Genomic DNA, 13,966 nt, shown 5'->3' with positions numbered 1-13,966 from the left:
TGTTGAGGAGTGTCCGGCTGCATATTTAAGGTTAAAGTCCCATTAGCTGTCACACACCAGGATGTGAGAAATTTGTCTTCAGCATTTGGTCCATCCCCTGAGGGAGTGGTGAGCTGCAGACTCAGCTGTGTTCCAGAACCATTTGGTGGTTTAACTCCCAGTCAAAGCCTTTAATTCTGAGAGTCAAGCAGAGAGGCTTTGGGTCTTTTAGTCTGACTCAACCATGGATTTGAACCCACCACCTACCAGTCTCAGATCAGACACTCTACCAGTAGACCACTGAACTGGTCTGGACTGTAAACATAGACTTGGAAATGATCATAGTCTGGTCAGTAGATGTGATCTTGTTTTCTAATAATTACTCCAACTGTGGATCTCTTTTCTCCAAGCTGCTTAAATATCGTAGATTGTTTCATCCCAGTCTCGTTCAGGTCTACAATCTTGTCCTTGGTGTCCTTCGACAGCTCTTTGGTCATGGTGGGGAGGTTACAGTCTGATTGTGGACAGGTGTCTCTTCTACAGATAACCAGTTCAAACAGGTGACACAGGAAACCAGTGGAGGATAGAAGAGCTTCTTAAAGACGATTTAAAAACAGGTCTGTGAGGAGCAGAATTATTGCTGCTTTTCTTTTATTCCAATGTACATGTTCATTCTTTAAAGAAACACTGATTTCCTGGATTCAATGTGACATTCTCTCTCACAGTTCAAGTGTTTCTCTGATGAACATTACAGAACAAACTCATCTTTGTAAGAGGGACAACTTGCAGAACCACTGACTGAAAAAGACAGTTTTCCCCTTGAATGTGTTTTCAACTCACTAAAAACTGTAAGAAACGAAATGGCCCGACCCACAAGCTCATTTTGGACAAATGTAGGGAGCAACTCTCAACACAACTTAGAAAACAATCTAGAGATTGTTTCTTCTATGTAGCAGAATCAAAGACAAGATGAGAGTTTTTGATGGAAATTATTTCTTTGACATTTGGTTTCTGTGAAGTCGTAAGAGGCTTCTAGTTAGTTTAAAGTTGTCATTGATCTCAATGATTCACAAATGAGTCCTAAAAGAAGCAGATTTGGTGGTTATAGATCTTTCTTAGTGCTACGATGCCGTTGCCATGTTGTGCTTGCTGTCAGATATATTTAATTTGTCCATCACCAGGTGCTGATCTCATCAGGACCACATCACAAGCCTGGAGAAGTTTCAGATTTCATGGTTCCTTTTGCTGTTGAAGCAAAAAAAGTTTTTTATGAAATTATCAGTGTGTTCATTATTATATCTGAAGTACAGTACAAAAGGATTGTGTGGATACACACCAGGGCTGCCATGATTAGTCTACTAATCGACTCGTTACTTTATATTACATGGAGTAAAGTTGAACAAAGTTGTGATTGTTCAGCTCCAAAAAATGCACTTTTTTATATTTGAGTGGGTGAGAGCAAAACTTTATCTTTAGTGAAAAACAGTTCCTTGTTTCAGATGCCAATTTAATGAAATTTCTTATAGCAAATGTCACATTTTGCAAATAGCTTTTGCATTTTCAGTAGATCCCTGCAGCAGTTAAATTCAATTGCATCACAATTTTTAGCAAAAAAGCTTCAGCATCTTCAGCAACTACTTTCAGCAAAAGCATTCACTCTAGTGTTATTGCAGCTAATGCAACTTTTCTAGTTTAATCTTGTTTTAATACCAGAAACTAATGAAGGCTAGAGTCCGCACGATTCATTAAAGGTTTAATAAACTATAATCTTTTTGGTCTTTATTTCTAGTTAGTTTAAAGCTAATGATGTGGACTTTACATCCACTATTCACATGACCCGACTAATCATTAATCCCAATAATCGGTAATGAGTCGACTACTAAAATAATCGTTTGTGGCAGCTCTAATATACACAGTAAATAGGTTTGTTGAGCGGATTGTAGCCGGTAGTAGTACTGAATGTTTTTAGTTTGACAACTATAAATTAGGCTTAAAGTTGAACTCTTTTGATGAACTAACGAATTGCAATTTTCCAGGAAGAGCCCCCACAAAGCTATGGTCACCCTGGACATTGTTTTTGCATTCTATTCATTGAACTCAACCCCTTCAAAACAGTAACAAAGAATACACATTGGGACTGGCTGTCTGTCCTCATACAGTAGAATTTACGAGGACAGATAAGAAGAAGAAAACCGTGCTTCACTTACAGGATGCAGAGCCAGGACTGCTGATACTGGACCCCAGTGGCTGTGGCCGTCACCCCCTGAATGGTCTCTGACAGCAGGTGAACTGTAGGTCAGAGCACCAACACAAGTTAGCTGAAGTTGGCTTCACACTCAGCTCCATTCTCACTGACGTCTGCTAAAATGTTGTAAGATCTCAGCAGCAGCATCCCATAATGACAGCTGGCTTTAACTGTTTGTGACAGCCATGCTCAGACATGTGTGTTACCACACTAATACGTTTCAGTAATTTGTTTCTAAAAATAAAATCCGTCTGTGGTTTCTTTGTCGAACCAAACGATGGCAGTCGGATGCACAGAATGTTGAATGGAAATCCAGCTCCTTATCCGCGCTGCCAAGCTTCCCAATATGATGTCTGCATCAGACGTGTCTAATGAGCCTGCCTTCTGCTTTAGACAGTGATGCCAGCCTGCACTGAGTGTAAATACCAAACCAGCACAAACTAATAAGGCTGTCCATCCACCCTCAGAAAACAGCCGCACTCATGTTCACAGATTTAAAAACACATTTCATTACGCTGGCATGTTTACGGACTACAAATCATTAAACACAGACAATGAAGGGCAGCGCCGCATTGTTTCTAACTAATAAGAGGAATTTCCCTCCGACTTCACACACTGAGATGATGAATTAGTGTCTTCTGAGGGAGGTTCTTCAGCTATCCCAAACCGCTCATGAAAATTCAGCTTTCTTTGTCTTGCAACATATTCATCAACTCATCAGCACTGAGGAAATGACAGGGTGGAAATGTTGTGTATGGTAAGCAGCAGGAGCGATTATGTCCACATCATCCTGATTTTCCCTGCCAGTGACTTCTTCCTCTCCTGTGCCTTTGTCTTCCTCTCCATCACTCTTCTTTTCTCTACCTCTGCCATGCTGTCTCATCAATAAGGTATCTTTCATTCATGCCAGAAAATGATGGGCGTCACCATGACAACAGTATCACAGTGCTCAAGGAGTGAGCCGGGAAAGGAGAATGGGAGGGGGAGGCAACAGAGAGAGAGGAGAAACAGAGTGGAAGCATGTTGATAAAAAGTAAAGGGTTGAAAACAAGAGTGTAAAGAAGAGGAATGAAAATGAGGAAAGGAAAGCTGGAACCAAAATAAAAGAGGGCAGGGCACAAGCAGAGAGAATGAAGCTCAAGGCAGAGAAACCGTTTCAAACGCAGACCAAGAGGAGACTGATGAGTTAAAAAAAGAGACAATCAAAAGGCAGAAATGACACAAGTTTAAAAAAGGAAACAGAGATACGAGGAGAGGAGGGCAGACAAATGGAGGAGATGGAGCAAGATTCAATTCAATTAATACCAGTAAGCCTGACAGCCATGTAATAATCAGAAACCATCCAATTTCTCAATGACGTCAAGGATGAGAGGAAGAGAAAGAGGCAGACGGAGAAATGCTAACAGGACAAAAGGAGGATTGAAAGATAAAGAGGAGAGAGACTGAGGTTACACAAGAGCTGAAGAAAAACATGGAATTTGCCTCACAAGGTCATCCGTCATTCCCCCACCTACTGACGACACGGGCCAGGTACGCACAAGCACGTCCGCTGATGAACAGCTCAAAATGGATTGAAAATTCAAACCAAACTCAACCAAAATGACTTTTTTCTGTCTGCTACAAACATTTGTGAATCACAGATTTCTATACGGTTTTATTCAATTTTCATGACATTACAAAGGAAATAGTGTGTTGTGGTTGGTATAATTAAGGAGTTGTAGAGATTTTTCTACATTTAGCTATAAATGTACCTCAAAGTTTAATTGTGGTTGACGCGCTGCATGAGAGTCAGCTGTTGGATGTCATGACTTTGCCGGTCCTGGATGAGGACACCTATGACCACAGCTGCAGGCACACGCTGAGCGATGACAAGTGTTAGACGCCATATGAGCTTAAACGCATCAGGCACCGCCGCTATTCCTAATCAGGCTGTAGAAGGCAGAGTTTAGGCCTTTTTTTAGTAGCAACATTTGAGGCCAGGCGTCAAGCGTGGGCAAGGTTAGCTTGCCTTTCTTTAGCAGTGTGGCATATCTTCATGAACAAAACCAGCACGCTTTAGATAGCTCGTAATGTTGAGTATAATTAGCCGTTTTTAACACCTTAGACCACATGTGTCAAAGTCACAATCAAAGTCGGATCCGGCCCTCCAGATCATTTCATTTTATTGTTATTAATCGCCTGATGTTATCTTGTGTTTATTTCTAATTTGTATAATTTTGACAAAATATATGTTTATTGAGAGTAAAATATTGAAACTTATTTAAGGTTTAAGTTGATTTATTCTGGAAATATCCCTGCCTGTTTATTATTCATAATTATGTTAAAAGTTACGGTTTAAAAGTTTAAAAAAATAGACATTCTGCTAGCTTTGTGGTATATTTTTGCATTTACTAAGATTTTTTATGCTATTTTGGAGTTTAGCAAATATTTCAGCAACATGCTAGCAGTTTTGGCCAACCTAAGTTTTTTTCCTCTTTTTTAGGCTAATTTGGCATTTAGCTAATATTTTAGCTGGCTAAATTCAGCTTACAGCATTCACATTAGCATTATCACAGGTAAAGCTATATATCTAGCTTATAACTATGGTAAAAAGTTACATTTTTAAAGTTTTAAAAATGTAGTTTTAGAGTGTTCAATAAATGTTTATCCTGTTCGGTCTGTGACCTAAGGTGTGTTTTGGATTTTGGCCCCTGTGTGATTGAGTTTGACACCCTGCCTTAGATTTAATTTTTCATCTTAAGAGTAGTTTCTAGGTGACCCAAGGCCCAGTAAGTCATTTGAAGGTCACATTTCCAGTTGGGACCAGTCCAAAACTTCACACAAAGCTCAGATTGGTGGCACCTCCTCAGGTGTAACACTGAATTTTTCAAAAGAGGAGCTTGTTCCAACAACAAAACAAGTGAAGGTCTGAAGCAGAGCCAGTCATTATTAACGTCATCTTCTCTGGATTGAAGGAGAGGGAGTTAAAAAAAAACACCAAATGGCTCTTAAGCGCTGCTGTGATGGCTGCTCACCTCCTCCTCACGGGGACGGGTCAAACGTGGAGAAGACATTTCACACACTCAGGTGTGTGATAACTTGTGGCACTTTAACGCCACTGTGGCAGCAGTGAAAACACAAGCTCAGAGTTTATCCTCTGACTAACTGGAGGAAAGACTCGTTCACCTCTTTCTCTGGGAACTGTGAAGGCTCGTTGGAAACTGCTAACGGTTGATAGAAACCCTTTACTTCACGTTTTAAGGGTTTGGCCAAAACAATGGAGGAGCTGTGGTTCCTCTGCTCAGCTGTTGTGTGATTCTTGGTCAGTGTGTATTTACTGTACAGGATGATGGATCTTTTAAACCAATGAATCCACTGAATGTTAGCTGGTGTGGTCAGGCAGCTTGACTCGTCTGCAGAAGTCAACATGGTTGAAGACCAATGGAAACGCCATTTGTGATGTTTTTAACATGTTTCTGTTACATTTTTTGACGGAGGACAAATTTAAAGAAAATGAAGCCGTAAATGGCATTTCTGAATATTTCTTTATTTAAATTGTAAATCAGAAGCCAATCAGGAGCATCATTCTAATTCACCCACCTGCAGACTAATAGATCCATGAACGTCTTTGTTTTCCTCGTCTGAGCAGGAATCTGGATCAGAACTGGACGACTGGATAGTTCTGATGTTGACCACTGTTTGTGTTGCTCCACTAATGTTAGGTTGGGGTAGTGAGGGGCTGAAGGCTAGATGCAAATACGAAGATAATTGGAGTGGAGCTTAAAAAGTAAGAATGGAGTTGTTGTTAGTAAGAAGATGAGAGCCATGACATCTTTAGTGTCTTAGTCACATCCACTCATAGGGGTTGACCCGTATGTTTGCTGTGGGTTTTTGGGTTTGTGACGGGTCCTAGAGAGGAGCAGTTCCATATGAGGGGGTGCAGGTATGTCTTGCAGTTTTGGAGGCTCATGTGGCCACCATAAGAGACGTCATGAAAATGGAAGGAACGTACCACCGTCATGCGTGTGGTAGGTGTATCATGAAGTAATTTTATCGCTAGCGTGCCTGTAGAACAGGGGTGTCAAACTCAATCTCACGGGGCAAAATCCAAACACACCTTAGGTCGTGGAGCAAACAGGATAAACATTTAGTGAACACTATAAAACTACATTTTGAAAACTTTAAAACTGTCACTTTTTAGCATAATTATGAACTAGATATATAACATTACCTGTGATAATACTAGTGTGAATGCTGTAAGATGAATTTGGCTGTTGAAGATGCTAGTGCTGATAGCTGAAAATGCTGAAGCTGACAGCTGAAATTTCTGAAGCTGGATATTAGCCAGCTAAAATATTAGCTAAATGCCAAATTAGCCTAAAAAACGAAGAAAAAAAACAGCTAGCATGTAGTTGAAATATTAGCTAAACTCCAAAGTATCCTAAAAATCTTTGTAAATGTGAAGATAGTCAAAAAAGCTACCAGAATACTCATTTTGAAAACTTTAAAGCCGTAACTTTTTATTTTTTAACATAATTATGAATAATAAAAATGCAGGAATATTATTCCAGAATAAATCAACTTAAACCTTAAAGAACTTTCAATATTTTACTCTCCATAAAAATATATTTTGTCAAAATTAAACAAATTAGAAATGAGCACAAGATAACATCGGGTCATTAATAACAATAAAATAAAATGATCTGGAGGGCCGGATATATTTACCCGGAGGGCCGGATCCGGCCCCTGGGCCTTGACTTTGACGCGCTGTAGGACATCCATACAAACTGCAATAATTGTCTAATTTCCTCATTTCTAACAGTCAGGCGACATGACGGAATCACTTCTACAGTACTAACAGAATGCTTTCGCAGACATTTTAAAAATCAGTGCATCGCCCTCGTGTCTCACCTACTTCCTTGCTTACCTTTATGTGTTATTTAAGTGTTTACTATAACCTGTCCTCTGCAGCATGCCCGTAGGAAAACATGTGCATGAACATTCTCACTCTACAGACTCACTGAGCGCTCTACGAGCTTAACATTTCACTTACAGATCGCCCATATCCACCCTCAAGGGCATTTGTGACATTATGTGTTTTATGAATTGTTTTTTACAGCAAAAAAACATCAAATACACAGAAGCATTCTGATGTTTTGAGGGTTAGTTTTTAATCAGTTTGGCTGTTAAATGATATTAAAACTGTGTGCTGAGCTGACCCACATGCACACAAACGGATGTGTGACAGACCCAGTCATCATGCTGCTGCAGTGCTGTGTAGTAATTCAACAGCACCATGAACTGCAGCACTCTCACAAAGAGAGGCTTTAATCCTCAGTGATTGTACCTTTCCATTTGGTGTGCTTTGACTGAACAGAAAACATTCTAAAGAGGTTTCACACACCTTTTAAAAACTGGAGGAACCTGGGGAACCCTGAGAGTGAAGTCAGATTTAACCTCCCTCACATTCAATCCTGTTGTACTTCAAATAAATGTATACTTCCTTTGAATAATTCAACAAAATATGCTTTGTTTTAAGCCTAACACTCAACAATAAATGTTTACGATCGTGTACAGGATGCAGGGATTTCCAGGCTTCCATAGAAACACTGGAACAGACGAAGAGCCTTTCTGCGAGGGATCGAATCAGAAACTAATTAGGACGTGCTCGTTCAATACTTGTCATTTTAGTGAGGATTTCTGCAGGGTTTCGTCAGCTGCAAACTTTGCTGTTTCCACACAAAAAAGAAATATCACATATGTTCACAAGAAGCATATCAAATATGACAAACTTCAATAGGAAATGATGAAAAAAAAATGCGAGCAAAGCCAGCCCGGATGGCTGGATAGCCCCTTTGATCTCTCTGTATTCCTGTTGGATGCTTTAACTGTATAATCCACACGGTTTGGTTGGAGGGGAGGAAACAGAATGTCTCTAAATCATGAGGTGCAGTGGCTGTCACAAACACCCAAGACACAAATCAATGACTGAAACAGAGAATTCAAATGCAGAGATTTTTTCTGACAGTCTGCAGAAAGGAGGGAGATTTAGAATTCTTCCATTACACCTGGAGGTGTTGTGGGTAAAGGCTGCAGATCCTGAAAGCCTGACTGTGGACTGTTGGTAAACACGTGCACACATGCATGGACACACACAGAGAGAAATGATTGGTTTCCTGTGAAGTGCGGAGGGTACACTTGAGGAGGACATGATTAAAGCACGGGAACGCTCCAGACACAAGTGGCCGATGAAACACTTATTATAGAAATCCATCATAGCCAATCGCCATGCAGCGCACGGATGCTATGATGTCACGTGATGATGAGAGCGCCACCAGGACTGGGTCGGCGGAAATACATCCTTCTAAACCTGTTTTCATAAAATACTGGTGCAGATGATTAAAACAAACGACAATCTCATTTGACTTTAACTTTTCAACCGTTAACACGATAATTCCAGCAGATTCTGATGGACAAAAGCAGCTCCAAGTGTAAGTTCTGTTTTTCAGACACTTTAACCGGATTATTAAAGAAGTTTAAACCGTAATTACTGGGACAACAATGAAACCAGAAACTTCATCTTCTACCCCAAAGTAAATGTATGTTCAGCGTACACCTAGATTGTCCTGCTGATCAATTAAATTAATATTAAATAAAAAGAAAAATCTTAGATTTAATTGATTAAATTAGAAAAATACATGACAATTCTGTTTGTGGCTTTTTTGTGCAAACATAGACAGACGTGGAAACAGCAATAATAGCCAGAGGGCAGAAATGGGATTCACGTGTATGCAGGTCGGCTGGTGTCTGTAACAATAATTACTCTATACATCGACCCAGTCCAGAGGGTGCAAAGACGCCAAAATGGAATTCTGATGGGGATTGGTACAGAAGCAAACCACTGATTGCAGCCTCGCTCGGGGTGATGATGACATTTTCATCCAATTAGCACCGCTTACCGTCATCAAAGAAAACGAAACTTTGAGAATTGTCTGCATGTTGAGAGGGAGAGAAAGCAGGAGGAGAAACGAGAGGGTCAGTCCAGCCTGGATCTAGACGAGCAGGCAGTGAGGTTCTGCTAACAGGAACTGAAACTCTGCAGACACACATTCTGCAGAGGAGACGCACACGCAGAGAATATCTGCAGACAAGAAGCTTCATTTCCTGCTCTCCTTTACCTCATGCATATTAAATATCATTTTCCAGAAAAATGTCTGGTCGTTGTTGGCCACACAAGGATCTCATCTTGATTACTGTCCACAGGCTATTACCAAAAATGGGATTTTATCAGTGATAGCAGTTATGCATTTAGCAGTCCAGAAAAAAAACAAGATGTCAATGAGGAGATCAGGATGAGGAGAATAACATGTTAGGCCATCGGTTACCCTGTGAAGAGCTTTAGCATTCTTCTCATTTCTGCTGTGAGTATGTGACTAACAGAACATGACGATACATTTCTAAAATTAATTCATCATTTGTTGATTCAGGTGATGTCAAATATCCTTCAAATGAAAGTGAAGGTGAAACTTACCTGTGTAAAGGTCTGAATATTATTTCAAATGTTTTTTTTTAATAGAGAGCATCTAAAAAAGATAAATTAAACTTTCATTGGATATAGATTCAGGGCCCAATGTTGAATGGATTTTTAAGTATTTTATTTATTAATAAATTGGAGTTCCAACTCATAAAACTCACAAAAACAGGATTTCAGAAAACAAGAACCCTAGAATTCACTATACTAAAATAAATTCAGAGATCACATCAAATCAATCCAAATAAAATATTTTCAGAGCAATATGTCTACTATCAATATTCTGGACAGAGGTCCTGCTGGAAGATGAAATCTTAATCTCCATCCAGATCCTCAGCAGAAGGAATCACGAAGTCCTCTAGAACATTCTAGACTGTTGCAGTGGTTTTGGACTGAATAAAGTAGAGTCTACCAACACCAGAACTAGACATTACAGTCCAGATCATGACTAACTGGAGATTTCTCTCTGGACCTCCAGCAGTTTGGGTTCTGCTCCTCACCAGTCTTCATCCAAACTCCTGGACCTTGATTCTCAAATGAAAGACTCACTTTACTTTCATCAGAAACAGGAGGTTGGACCTCTGACCAACAGTCCAGTCCTTCTTCTCCATTTCCTCCGTTGGTCCAGGTTCTGAAGTGTCTTGACCGGATGAACCCGACAGTTGTAGTCCATCTCCTGAATGTGGAGGTTTCTGAGGCTGTTCCTCTTCATTCCACTCTTTCTGGATGTCTTCTTGAATCTTTGATAATCCTCTCTGTTGCTGCTGCATCTCCTCCTGACACATTCTGTCCTTCCATCAGACTTTCTGTTGATCTGCTGGACTCGGCGCTCTGTGAACAGCAGCCTCCTTAGCCATGAACTTTAGTGTCTGACCCAGACTATGGAGGATCAGTGATGGTCTCTGGATACAAGTCTGAACTCTTCCACATACACAAACTGAACCAGTTCAATGACACGTGGAGAACCTGTGCAGATGCTTTGAGTTTAGTGGAGGATTAGTTGGTAAAACTCAGTTGAAAACTTTCATGTCCTGAACAACTGAGGCAGATTTCTCCAAAGTATTCTAATGTTTTAAAATCCTGTTTTTGTGGGGTTTTTGAACTGGAACTCCAAACTTTTTCTTGTGAGGGCCTCATAACTGTTTTCCGGGGTCGATTTGTAGGCTAACAGACAAAGTGCAACAATCACAGCCTAAATGTAAACATTTATGATTCTCCAGAAAGCCACTAATAGCCAAATTTGAAATAATTCATTTCTGTAATTTACATAGAAAAAAAAACGAAGACATTTTAAAAATTAGATATATAGCATTACCTATGATAATACTAGTGTGACTGCTATAAGCAGAATGTGGCTGCTGAAGATGCTAGTGCTGATAGCTGAAAAAGCTGTAGATTATAGCTTGTAAAAAATATTAGCAAAATGCCAAAATTGGCCTAAAGAACTGTAAAAAAAAAACTCTAAATTAGCCAAAACAGTTAGCATGTAGCTGAAATATTAGCTAAACTCCAAATTAGCCTGAAAAACTGAAAAAAGTCTAAATGATCCAAAACAGCTAGCATAGCCTATAAATCCTTAGCAAATGCCAAAATAGTCGAAAAAGATAGCGTAAAAGAGCTGAATATTTTAGTAGCTGAATAAGCTAAATAGCTGTAAGAGTTATGGATGTCCAAAAAACTTACGGATGAAAAATAATAACAGTTCAGACTGGAGACGGGTAGAATAAAAAGTCACGTTCTCTTTGGGTCTCAATATTGTGTGGGGGGCCAAATGTGGAGGTGGGGCGTAGTTTGGGGACCCCTGACATATATTACATATATTTTATACATAAAAACCCACATAGATACTCAAGATCAATTAAACAGAGGAGAAAATAATCTTTGAAAGTTATTGCATAGAATACAAAACCTTAAATTATGAATGAAATTTTCTGGAAAAGGGGCTATAACACAACTGAGCTTTAACTTCAGCTCAGGATGAACCTTTTCAGCATCTTGAGTCAGGATGGGGGTGCAGACAGACAGAGAGAGACACATTTCCAGTGTGTACAGTACATCAGTAAAGGTTCAGATGACCAGCTTCCAGCCTGAGGCAGAACAGAGTTTATCTGTAGCTGTAGAAGTACCACATAGTAGGATAGTAATAGCTTAGATCCCAGAACAGTCATGATTCATGGACATGGTGTACAGTAGATATCAGAGTTTCTGCTTTCAGATTGGTAAAAATCTGATGCCCAAACCAGCCCTGTTAGCGACTGTGAAATGGTCACTGATGACAGTAAAACGTGTTCGTAAGATCATGTGTTAAAGTATGAAGCTGTATCCAATCCATGATTTCAGCTCCAACATTAAAACAACGACAAGTCTGCTGTCTGACATTTGTCAGGCCTGTATTCCTCAGAAAACAAGACATTCTGCTCAGATTTTAGTAGGAAAACATTATTAATGAGTTCATTTCTGACATTGTAGGAACAGAATGAAAATATCAAATTAATCTATTTGTGAGATGCGATTATTATTATTATTTTTTTTTTCTAAAGAAACAAATAATCGTCCCGCCTCCAAAAGGTTCTTTTTAACTCATGAAAAAGAGCATTTATCAGGTAATAACAAGTAAACATGGCAGGTTTATGCAAAAAGGGTGAGAATGGATCGATCCAAAGATGGCAGCAATTTAGGTAGAAATGATGGTCATCAGCACGAGGCAGTCACAAGTGCAGACGTTTACATTGTCATAGAGGCAAAGAAAGAAATGTAATTATGAAATACATCATTATTCAGAGCACTGGCAGTCTGTGGCAGCTGTGCTGGTGCTGGCCTGTCACCTCCAGCATCTGCATCATTCCTCACAGTAAACAAACCCAGTTAAGGAGGCTGTTACTTTCACTTAGATACTGTGTTAGGGAAACATGTCAGGAAGTGGAAGCAATAGTGTTATAGATGCTTTGCATCATCAGCACCACTGGCCAATATTCCTCTGCACTAAATCCCAAGACAGAAGTGATCCAGAAAACAGCACTCCAAAACCCTCTCTGTTCAAGTTGGACTAATTATCTCAGTGGGCTTTCATCTTTTTCATTTCTTTAATTCTCTGGTCTTTCTCAGTTCCTATAATCTCTCCCTGCTCACGTTATCTCACAGCTGTACAGTATTACACTCCAAATGAGGCGGCCTGTCGCCAGCTGTAAAACCCCGCTGTGGCACACTCTGAATATAGATATGGCGGATACGCTGATAACATACTCGGGTGTGATGTGAATGTATTCCCCCAGGAAGAGCCTTTCTTCCTCGCCCAGAGATACTTCTTCCGCTCAGCATTGACAAAAGAGTTTCACGTGTGAATTTGTGGATTCCTATCGACGAGATGGGAATTCAGAGTGTGACTGAGGGGAGCGCACGGAAACGGGACGCAGAAGAGAGGGACTTCAGAATGAGGAAAGCTTAATAATTAAAGAAACCAAATTAAATTCAGGATAGCTAAAATCCACTTGGAAAACAGATGAGAGGCTGCACATTTTCCATGTGAGCTGTCCGTTTGAGAACACGTGGATCTGACTTCAGAACAAGAAATTAGCCTAATCCATCACTGTCTCCTTCTTTCTGCTAATCTAGATTAATGACTCAATAGTGCTGGGCGATATCACGATACATATCGTTATTGTGATTTAAAATTATTTATATTGTCATATCAATTTTTTCCCATATCTCCCAGCACTAGACTGAAGTGTCATCTTCTCTTAGTGAAAGTATACGATGTGCATGTTCTACTACTAACATTTGAAAGAGCTGCTGCATCCAAACTAGTTTTTTAAAAACATCATACAACTGTGAGTAGATCAATCGGGTTCCCGGCATCAGCAGGTGCTGCTAATGTGCCCTGCCTGCAGATCGATACGCACAGCTTCAGCTAAAGGTTAAAATATCAGCACCATGCTGAAGCATCTCTCCGGACCGCAGAGGAGTGGCGTGCTCGCCGCTCGTCTCGTTCGGCGCAGGTGCTAAAGTACTGCAACTGTTAATAAATCCCATTCACTTTCCTTTTAGCTAACCCTTTAGCACCGGAGCCCTAGAGTTTATGTTCTTTGATTTACTGTAACACGATCAACCTAAATCCAGGAGATTCTGAAGGAGAAAAGAGACGCTTTTGTAACCAATGTGTCCCAATAGCTTAGCTTAAGCACAATGCTTCTGTAGGCTAGATCAGAAGACCAAATCCGACTCTAGGAGTGGAG

The 13,966-nt window shown here is 40.0% G+C and overlaps 1 protein-coding gene across 3 annotated transcripts in view; it reads right to left on the bottom strand.

Moving 5' to 3' along the window:
- Positions 1-13,966, bottom strand: part of slc4a11 (solute carrier family 4 member 11) — a 177,322-nt gene that overhangs the window by 50,431 nt on the left and 112,925 nt on the right. For 2 of the 3 annotated variants that reach the window (XM_036209987.1, XM_024259731.2), the window contains exons 6-7: positions 9,163-9,195; positions 2,187-2,268 (exon numbers count right to left, since the gene is read on the bottom strand). In XM_036209987.1, coding sequence (XP_036065880.1) covers positions 2,187-2,268; positions 9,163-9,195 — 115 coding nt within the window. The remainder of the gene's footprint in view (positions 1-2,186; positions 2,269-9,162; positions 9,196-13,966) is intronic. The other variant, XM_024259800.2, reaches the window with a different exon arrangement.

The sequence above is a fragment of the Oryzias melastigma genome, linkage group LG22 (genome assembly GCF_002922805.2).
Source record: "Oryzias melastigma strain HK-1 linkage group LG22, ASM292280v2, whole genome shotgun sequence".
NCBI lineage: Eukaryota > Metazoa > Chordata > Actinopteri > Beloniformes > Adrianichthyidae > Oryzias > Oryzias melastigma.
Note: the sequence above shows the minus strand (reverse complement) of the source record. Positions and strands in the feature narration are given on the sequence as shown.